This window comes from Mus pahari, chromosome 9 (assembly GCF_900095145.1).
Source record: "Mus pahari chromosome 9, PAHARI_EIJ_v1.1, whole genome shotgun sequence".
Taxonomy (NCBI): Eukaryota; Metazoa; Chordata; class Mammalia; order Rodentia; family Muridae; genus Mus; species Mus pahari.
This window is the reverse complement of record NC_034598.1, coordinates 54,400,496-54,411,180: the sequence shown is the minus strand read 5'-3', so window position 1 is coordinate 54,411,180 and position 10,685 is coordinate 54,400,496. Positions and strand designations below refer to the sequence as shown.

Here is a 10,685-nt window from a genome sequence, read left to right as displayed (position 1 = left end):
TTTTTTTTTTCAGGGATAGACTAAGACAGTCATCTTCAAGGAAAATATATGAATATTTTCAACAATAGTTTAGAGGTTGAAGTTTTTCCAGCTCAAATATTAAAACAAAGTTCCAGCTAGTCAGGGAAGAACACCCTTGCTTCCATGAATTAAACATCTGGAGCTGCTGGGTAGAAAAACAACAGGAGTGGGTGAAAAGCAGCAGTGGCCTGGGCATGCATGTGCTAATCTCCTGGGCATGCGTGAGCTAATCTCCATTCTGCCCCTTTGTCATGTCGCTCCCATGCCCCCAAACAACGAACTGAAATTCCTGGAGAGTAAGAGAGAAAAGCCCTTCATACTAAAACAACAAATTCGACGAACTAGAAGAGAAAGCATGAGATGCCTCAGAAAAGACTGCTGGGTTCTTTCCCTCTCCACATTGTACCTTTACGCATTCTGGGGGGACTTCAGTAGTGGGGTCCAGCAAGTGATGTGTATTTTAATGGTTTTATTTTCTTTTTGAATATGGAACCAGAATAAAAATTGACATTGTTTTTAAAATATGAGTTAAAAAAACTGATTCTAGAATTTACAACACTTTTTAAACTAATTGCTAGGCCCTAAGGCACCCAGGAGAGTGTCATGTAGATGTAAACATATTTGTGTGTTTATGCACACACACACACTCCACACATACCCACATATATACAAGCACACACACACACAAGTACATATACACACACAAAGGTATGTATGTGTGAATATGTGTTAATATGGGTAGCTGGTAATGTTATTAGTGAATAATATATGATCTTCCAATTGTATCTGTTGATTGAACCTAACAAGTTACTTTTATGAATTGGACACGTGAATGTAATTTTCTCATTGTATCAAATGCTTAGCACTTGTGATTTTCTGAGAAGCCACTAACCATCTCTTTGGGATAAAACTACCTATTTCTCCTCCCAGGGAAACCTGAAGTCCAAATGTGTCAGCCCAAGAGCTGTCAAGCCCCTGGCTCTGTTTGACCAGTGGACTGTTTTTGCAGACACTAGGGTCAGACATTATTTCTCATACAAAACATTAATAAATCAATTTCTGTCTTCAAAAAATAAATTAAAAAGTTACCACTCTAAGACAGTGTCTATAATCTAACTGCTTGAAGGTTTTGTTTTCTTTTTCTCAGACACATGGTTTGCAAACCTTTCTCTTTTGTACTTTGCGGGCCATCTTGGAGGGTTGCACGGCCGAGTTCCATGCTCACAGAAGCTCTCTACTGGATCGTGGCATTGCTTGACCCTCCATTAACTCCGTAAATGAGAGCAACACATACTTTCATTCCCAATTTTAAGATGCATAGACAGACAATTATGTAACCATGATGAAACTCGATTGGCTCAGTATTCCAAGCCCCTGGCTCTTAATGTATGGGCCCTGAGTTTCTAGCAGAACTAGCTTTGCCAAAGAAAATCTTTTGATGTTTATGATTGTACTGCGCAAAAGAAAATATTTTTTTCAGAAGCAGTTAGGTTTGTACTATTGTCACAACACACCAATGCTCTGACCAAGAAACTCAAGTTCCTGTCCCTCCATCTGTAAGGAGGGTTTGTGTTTGTTCCGTCTTTAGAAACAGCGCCCCCTGCTGTCCTCAGTAGCATTCACTCCCCAGAGTTAAGACAGTTGCTGGAGTCTGTGGAGTGTTTGTCTCCACAGCTGGACACAGAAGGCCAGAGCAAATAATTAATTACCGGGGCGGGGGGCGGGGGGGGGAGGACGGGGGACGTAGTTCTTCACTTCCTTCTGAGTGCCTTGTTCCCTCTCCCTAGCTACAGACAGACACACACACACACACACACACACACACACACACACAGAAGATAAGAGACACACAGAGGGCGAGGGAAGAGAGACAGAGACACAAAGACATGGGGAGATACAAGACAGACAGACAGACAAGCAGGCAGGCAGGCAGGCAGGCAGGCAGGCAGAGATGGAGATAGACTGGTAGACCAGACACTGGTCTTCAGCTCTCTCTGTCTGCCCTAAGAAATGTCAGCAGATTTTAGTCATTTAACTGGACAAGGTCTCCACCAACCAGTGCAGCCCAGTTCTTGTCCCCTGCTGCTTTGGGAATTGGACTTTCTAGAGTAGAGTGACCTCAGTAGATTACGCACACCCAGCAAGAGGACTGAAGGGTACAAGTGAGTGGGCCTTTCCTGTCTGCGAATGAAGGCAGGGTGGTGACAGAGTCACCAGAAAGGGAGGTCACGCGATTTTTACCCTCAAAGTGCAGGTGCAAACCTGGTAGGGAATATAAAATCCGCCCTAGTGGCTAGCCTAGGGATATGCGCCGGGCAGGGCAACACAGGGCCTGGGGGGTTGGAAGGTGGGACCCCCAAGTCCAGGCGCGCTGAGTTCGCAGCAGCAGGAGCAGCAGCAGCAGCAGCAGCAGCAGCAGCAGCAGCAGCAGCAGCCGCAGATCTGTACGCTTGCTCGCTTTCACTACACCTGTTGACGCGCTGCATGACTTTAAATTGGCTTATAAAAGAGGCTGGAGAAATCCCGAGGAGCCCAGAGAAGTTTGGGGCAGATCTGGAAAGCGCCAGGCTCTGCAGAACAATCTAGGAGTCTCAGCTCCACCCCTGCAGCACCAAAGCGCAAAGGACAAATCACCAAGACTTGGAGGGGTGGGGGGTAGGGGACAGTCTCCAGACACCAGGATGCGAAGGAGCCCATCCTGAGGCAGCAGAAGACTGCGCTGGGAGCAGGGAGAGTCGGCCCCTTGCCTCCTTGCCTCGGGGCAAGTCGGAGCAGGTACTCTCGTGAACAACCCATCCAAAACCACTCTGAGCGCGCGTGGGATTGCACAGTGGAGAGAGCGAGGGAAGGAAGGACGGCGCACAGAGCTTAGGACGCGGATTTTCTTCGGGTCCTCCGTAGAGAAGAGGAAGCAGCCCACGAGGGACAGGGCTCCCAGGCTCTGTGCCGACAGCATGAGTTTCCCGCGAGGCTCCCACGATCTGCCCGCGGGCAACTCCAGCCCGTGGTGGCCTCTGATCACCGAGGGCGCCAACGGCAGCCGGGAAGCAGCTGGGCTCGAGGAAGGTGGCAGCCCGCCGGGGGATGTACGCAATGAGGAACTAGCCAAGCTGGAGGTCACCGTGCTGGCGGTGATTTTCGTGGTGGCCGTGCTGGGTAATAGTAGTGTGCTGCTGGCGCTGCATCGCACGCCACGCAAGACATCCCGCATGCACCTCTTCATCCGACACCTCAGCCTGGCAGACCTGGCAGTCGCCTTCTTCCAAGTGTTACCACAGTTGTGCTGGGACATCACCTACCGCTTCCGCGGGCCGGACTGGCTGTGCCGCGTGGTAAAGCACCTGCAGGTGTTTGCCATGTTCGCATCTTCCTACATGCTGGTGGTGATGACGGCTGACCGCTACATCGCTGTGTGCCACCCGCTCAAGACCCTGCAGCAGCCCGCGCGCCGCTCGCGCCTCATGATCGCCGCCTCTTGGGGGCTGAGTTTCGTTCTGAGCATACCACAGTACTTTATCTTCTCTGTGATCGAATTCGAGGTGAACAATGGCACCAAAGCCCAAGACTGCTGGGCTACGTTCATCCCGCCCTGGGGTACCCGCGCCTACGTGACCTGGATGACCAGCGGGGTCTTCGTGGTGCCCGTGATCATCTTGGGTACCTGCTATGGCTTCATCTGCTACCACATCTGGCGCAATGTCCGGGGGAAGACAGCGTCGCGACAGAGCAAAGGCAGCAAGGGCTCTGGGCAAGCCGCGGGTCCCTTCCACAAGGGGCTTCTGGTCACGCCTTGTGTTAGCAGCGTGAAGAACATTTCCCGCGCCAAGATCCGCACAGTGAAGATGACCTTTGTGATTGTAAGCGCCTACATCCTCTGCTGGACGCCTTTCTTCATCGTCCAGATGTGGTCAGTCTGGGATACCAATTTAGTTTGGACCGGTATGTACCGAGACTACTATGGAAGAGGTGTTGTGTGTGTGTGTGTGTGTGTGTGTGTGTGTGTGTTTGTGGTGTGTGTGTTGGGGGGTGTTTGTGTATGTTATTTTTCATACGACCTGTTCAATTGTTAAGCTTCTACATAAGGATAAAAGTCTGCTATGTCCACATTATGGAAATAAATGAACAAAATGGCAAATTCCTGGGACCTCCACCCCAGGTACATTGGGGCCCAGGACTCAGCATCTGCAGCATGTGTGACCACCCTAAGGCCACCAGCTGTGCCTAGAGTCACTAGTTGCAAAACACTTGTGACATTTTGCCAAATTACTTAGGGTTCTTGGATATCCTGCCTTCCCATAGAGGCTCTGGGGAATATTCTTAGTGCCTTGGCTACTTTTTGTTGGATTAAGGAAACTATCATAATCAACAGAAAACCTCTGATGAGATTCTTCCAAGACCACGGGTAGAGATGGACACACTTTTCTGAAACAAACTGAGTAAGGATTTAAGAAGTCGGGAATTCCAGATTTACATTCAGTTCGAGCAATTCATCTTCATTATAATTTTTTTCATTTTTCCAACTGCAATAACTTTCGTTTCCTGGCAGCCAAATCAGAAGTCTTGATCAGCTAAATTCACTGGACTTCCAGCGGGAAGTTAACAACAAAACTATTCACGCCACACAGATCCCTCTAGTTAACTGTGAAAGTTCCCCACACCAACTGGCTAGTTTTGTTTCAATTCATTCACAAAACAGAAAAATTCATTTCCCAGAAGTCTATTGTTTATTTATTTTGATCTTGTAATATATCTTCTTTTAATTAGGAAAAAAAAAAGACTTTCCAAACCAAGTATGTTACAGAAGATTTCCTGATGAAAACTCTAATCAGGATATAAAAAGCTGGGAGAAGCTATACCTTTCTGTAGTTTTAAGATTTGGGTTTGGAATATATACAGTACATTTAAATATATTATTTTTGAATGTTCATAGATTTCATTTAAGCAAATACTTTTATAGGCTGCATTGCTCATAGTGGTAAATAAATGCAAAGTCCTTTTGGTTAATGCCAATCACATTTTAAAATTCTGTCTATTGCTTTCTTGTGATTTAGGCACAATTAGTAGACTTTCCCCTTGCACTACACATGTTGAGGATGCCTGATATTTTTAATATTGGCTTTTGGTCACCTAGCACAGAGCAATGAATGGCTTGCACCAGTGACTCTCAACCTTCCCAGTCTTGCCACTCTCAATACAGTTCCTCATACTGTGGTGACCCCCAATTATGAAATTGATTTTGTCACCTACTTTGTAACTGTAACTTTGCTACTGCTTCGAATCATAATGTGAGTATCTGATATGCAGCCAGTCTCAGGTGACTTCGGTGACAAGGCTCTTCGTGGTGACCCACGGGTTGAGAACCACTGGTCTACAGTTTATTTTGCCATGATAAAAGGGGGGGGGTGTTAGAAGTCATTTACCAATCAGAAGACAGTTGATGTTTGACGGTTCTTCTTCTTATTTTTTTTTTTTAATAACAGTTCAATAGTTTCACTGTGAGAACTTTGATAGTCATGTAGCTTACTAGGAATAATTCACAGAATAGTTCAAAATCCTGTTGGAATCCCTAATTCAGCTACTTTGGATTTTTTTTGTCTGTTTTAATTTTTGTTTTGTTTCTGTTGTTTGAAATGGGGCCATGTACAACCCAGATGTTTTTCTTATTATAATTTAATTGCTTGAACTACAATCAAGGACAGTCTTTTAAAATCAAACCAAATGTCTAATGATTCACAAAATTCCCAACGGAAGCTGGGATTCTATTTTAAATACCCTCTTCCATAGGCTTTTCATTGATCTCTGCTGAACAGCCCATATGGCATTGCCCAAGTTATTAGGATGAATACAATTTGGTTTATGTGATTATAAACACTTCAAATTTCCATTCTATGAATACCATATCTTTGTGAATGCCTTCACAAAGGCTCCTGCCACTGTATAGTATACAGTTTTAAAATAAGTTATTCAGTATCTTCTTCTTAGACTTTATATCCATTGTATTGAAGAGTGAGTGGTTTAAACTATTGGAATTAATCTTAAGATATTTTCTTTTGTTGCATCGGTTGTGGTATCACTTCACAGCAATGAAACTGTAAGACAGAGATGTTCTTATAACTCTTTGGTTATTACATACACTATATCTTGCTTATAATCAACCCATAAAATGCTCTTCAATGTACTAAAAATCTTGACAATAGATTCTGTATATCTTATAGATAAATAAAATATTAATATTTGTACCTTTAAAAAAATTTTTTTTCTTTTACAACCAATCTCCAAAAAGCACTCATTTCTCTGAAACACCATTTCCCTAACAAATAAAATGTCCATTTTTATCAGGAACATGGATCTCTTTGACTTGTTAGTCAGTAGGGCATAGTGTTTGGGGCCTCCCTCTGGCTGTTGACATGATCTCTCTCCTCGTTTTTCCCACACAGATTCAGAAAACCCTTCCCTCACGATCACGGCGTTACTGGGTTCCTTGAACAGCTGCTGCAACCCGTGGATATACATGTTTTTTAGTGGTCATCTCCTGCAAGACTGCGTCCAGAGCTTCCCATGCTGCCAAAGCATCGCGCAGAAATTCACCAAGGACGACTCGGATAGCACGAGCCGGAGACAGACTTCTTATTCTAACAACCGAAGCCCGACAAACAGCACTGGGACATGGAAGGACTCGCCTAAATCTTCCAAGTCCATCAGATTCATCCCCGTCTCCACTTGAGCGGCATATCCATGCAGCCAGACTCTTGGGAGGGACTTGTGTGTCCAGCTAGAGAGCTTAAGAGTAAATGCGTTTATGTGAGATAGACATAAATCAACTCAGTGTATACATTGTTTCTACAACTTGGTGTATACATGGTTTCTAGCTGTTTTTTTTTTTTCTTCTTCCCATTGCTGTGACCAAAACCTGAATTCTTTTGCATAGAATATTAATGAAAATTTGCCACACGGGAAATGTATAGGCCTGTTTCATAAGCATACTGACTTTATATTTTGTGGTTGATTTTTTTTTTACTATATTTTTATGTCTGACTTAACTTAGGCTTTGATTGGTTTAAGTCATGTGATAAGCACAGTTGTTTCTAAACAAAGTGAACTCGTTCATGATTGAAAGACCAGTGTTGCTGTCAATCTGTATGTCGTAAAATGTCAGCAAGAGGTAGAGGGGGGCTGGGTTGAGGGTGGAAAGGAGGTAGCTTGGGTCCTGGCTGCCCTTCCTTCAGAGTCCTGATATTCTATTAGCTCTGAAAATCATGCACACCAACAGACCGAAGGTTTGAGAATGGTTTAGGACAATAATTTGTATTGGGGGGGGGTGTCACACTTTATAGAGGCATTAAGAGGAAAGACTTCTACAGACATTCTTTGGGATATTTTAAACATCCATGGACCAGCACCATAAAGCAGTCTGTGCTACACCAGATGTTAACACTTAGTACCTATCTGGTGAATCCAGATTCAGAGATTCTAAGTCCCCTGGATAACCCCAGACCTAAGATACTCAAAACAGGTTTGATTTAAATCAGTTTATTTACTTCTTCCCATTTCCCATCCACACAGCAGGTCCAGAACACAGAGGGTGAAGACATGTGGACAAACGGGAGACAGACAGAAAGAGAGAGGGTCTGAGCCTTGTGTCTGTTCCTTCTTGAATGTATGATTTTCAGAAAGATACTTAAAAGTATTTAAAGCCTTGGTTTCTTGGCTGGACAATGGGCTTGGAAACCCTCATCTCACAGGGTCGTTGTGAAGATTAAATAATGTTAAACGTGTGAAGAGTTATTTTTTTAAAATTTTAAAGTACTACCCATGGTCCAGCAAGTTGATTTTTACTGTTCTCTTGGGATCTTCAGAACTACAGTTTTGTTTTGTTTTGTTTTTCAGTTTATTTTTCGTGAACTAACATTTGTTGTTTCATGTCTGGGACCCGAAATACTAGCACTTAAATATAGATCTTCTGATTCACTATAGAGCCTTGCCAGCCACTGCTGAGCCTGCTTTGCCTATGCCACCGCAGTCTGCCAGCGCATAGCTAGAACTCACTTTCAGTACAGAGCATCACATTCTTTCCTTGCTAATTGAAGATAAATGACAACACCTCTTGGCTGTGGACTTTGCATTTTTTATCAGTGAGCCCCTGCTGTCTGGCTAGCTCTTCAAGATCAAGTAATGATTGGAGGATGAATCAGAACTTGTAGCAATTCTCAGAGTAATTAATAGTTGTTTCTAATAGTGTCATCGGATTTCTTTTTTTAACCCTATAGATAAGAGGCCATAGGCTGGATGGCACCCCAGTAACCCAGAACCACAAGCTCCGCTCCTCTTCATTCTGCTGCATTTCCCAGTTCTCAGTCCTCAGAGTCTCTGGGTTGATAGGTCAAAAACTGTTTCCAAACATTCAGGAGAGATCATTCCCTTAGGTTTTAGAATTCTTCTTCCTAAAATAACAAATGGGGCTGTGGTGTGGTAAAGTGCTTGCCTTTCAATCTATCTCTAGCACTGGAAAAAAAATAACCATACCAAGTAAAATTCGCACATACACACACACACACACACACACACACACACACATGATATATATGTGTGCGTGTGTGTGTGTGTATGTGTGTGTGCATGAGTGCATACGTGTGTGTGTGTTTGTTTGTTTGTTAAAAGTCACAGTTCAACATGAGCCATCAACTCCAGTTCCCAAATCTTTATTGTTTGAGTTACAGCGGCACAGCCGTAGCCTGTGTTAGATGGTCCGTCTATTTGACAATGTCTCTCTGGTTGTTAAAAATCTAAACCTTTTGGGATAGTATAAACAAGAGCCTACCTTTTCTAAATCCATTTCCAAAACATTAGCCTGTTGGCAGAGTTTCTGCTTCCAAACAGCAGTGAGTGCCTCCAGGTTAAACATTACACCTGACCCTTCACTGAGAGCATCTCTAGTATGACATCGACCTACTCGCCAGGGTTTCTCCCCCACCCCTTTATTTTTTCTTTTCTTTCTTTCTTTCTTTCTTTTTTTTGTGGTTAAAAGGTATTACATTATGATACAGCAATCTGGCTTTGTAAAAAATAGTTTTCATTGTATATGGACATTTTGACATGGTATTAATTTCTTTTTTTAAATGTGTCAAGAGATTAAGGAATGATCTGGGGGCCTGAGAAGCAGCAGGTGCTGATTCTGCAGGAAGCAAGTTCTAGGCTTACTCTCTGCGGTTTAGGTGAAAAAAGCCTACCTAGTTAGTGCTACACCTTTCGATGTGGGGGACCTCTAGTCAGTGTGCATATAGCCCCAAGCAATGCTCTGCGATGGAAGAAGCCATCTTTCTATCCTAGTTCAGAAGAAAGAAGCTGCAGGCTTGAACGAGGATGTATTATGGGACTGGAAGCTTTCCTTTCCCTGAGCTAAGAAAAGATCTGAAGTATTGTCATATGCTCAATGACCTCTACAGTCAGGCAGAAGTATGTCACTTCATGTTATTTTGTAGGTTACCTGAGGGAGGGCCCTACAAGCAATAATGTGCCTATGTGGATATTAGAAATATGCTTGATAATAAAGGCCCACTAGGAGGAGAAATGTGGCTTAACGGACAGTTGTGAAATATCAACAGACAATAACAAATACGTATTTTGAAGTACATATTCAATACTGAATGGATTAGTACCAGAGCATGAATCATTAAAGTATAAAACCACTTGGTCTTTTCTTTTAGATCATTTTCAAAACATAGCTGCAAAGGAAAACTGGCCAACTGTCTATTCTACCTAAATACACAGTTATGTTCTTCAGCAACAAAGACATAGCACGCTTGTGACTAAGAAAGGTGTGATTGAGACTGAGAAAGGTGTAATGGCTGAGGAAGGGTGTGATTTCAGAAGAGAAATAAATCAAGTGGTTTCTAACAACTTGCTGATCTGTACCAAGTTTATTACAGTTCCTAGAGTGGACGAACACTTGGGATTAAAAAAAAAAAATCACAGCTTTTATCTGTTATTGATTAAATAAAGCAATATGATTAGCTTCAAGTGTCATTCTCCTCAAGCTGTAAAACTTAATAGTTTTAAACTCATTTCAACACTGGTAACTTTAAACACGTGGCTCCACCTAAGACACAATTAAGTGTTATGGAGGGAGAAATTGAATCTAATCTTTTACCCCCAAGATCAGAGACTAGGCTCCTATAAACTTGTATAAGTGGAACCTTTGTCGTTATTATACTTAAGGCAGCAGTTCTATTAGAGAAAGCCAGGGAAGAATAAACACCCATGATGCCCTATCTGGGCCCCGCCCCTGACCCTGCCTCTGGCCCCGCCTCCTCCCCCCCCCCCATTATGGACTTTCAATGCCCGTCAGTCCAATGCTTGAGATTAGGAACAGAGAACAATCAATATTAGTGGGCGATCCCTGATTAGAATTTGACCTCAGACAGTTTGGGTCAATATTTAAAGATTATTCAGATGACAGTTGTTTTTAAAGGCAGCTTCAATGGACTGAGCGGTGAGTGGTGCAGTTCCATGTGAACAGTCACCAGTAGATATTTCTCTAACAACCTCTACATCTGCTGCATTATCATGAGTCGCAACAGACACAGAAGTGATTCCTGTTAGCATAAAACTTGTAATATTACAAATTCTTTAAGTGCCGCTTTTTGTATTTGCTGAGAATCAAACAC

The 10,685-nt window shown here is 43.2% G+C and overlaps 1 protein-coding gene across 1 annotated transcript; it reads left to right on the top strand.

Moving 5' to 3' along the window:
• Positions 1-1,939: 1,939 nt before the first annotated feature.
• Avpr1a (arginine vasopressin receptor 1A) lies at positions 1,940-7,811 on the top strand. The gene is made up of 2 exons (XM_021205583.2): positions 1,940-3,960; positions 6,459-7,811. Exons 1-2 carry the CDS (start codon positions 2,976-2,978, stop codon positions 6,743-6,745), a joined length of 1,272 nt encoding a protein of 423 aa, XP_021061242.1. The 5' UTR covers positions 1,940-2,975; the 3' UTR covers positions 6,746-7,811.
• Positions 7,812-10,685: the final 2,874 nt, after the last annotated feature.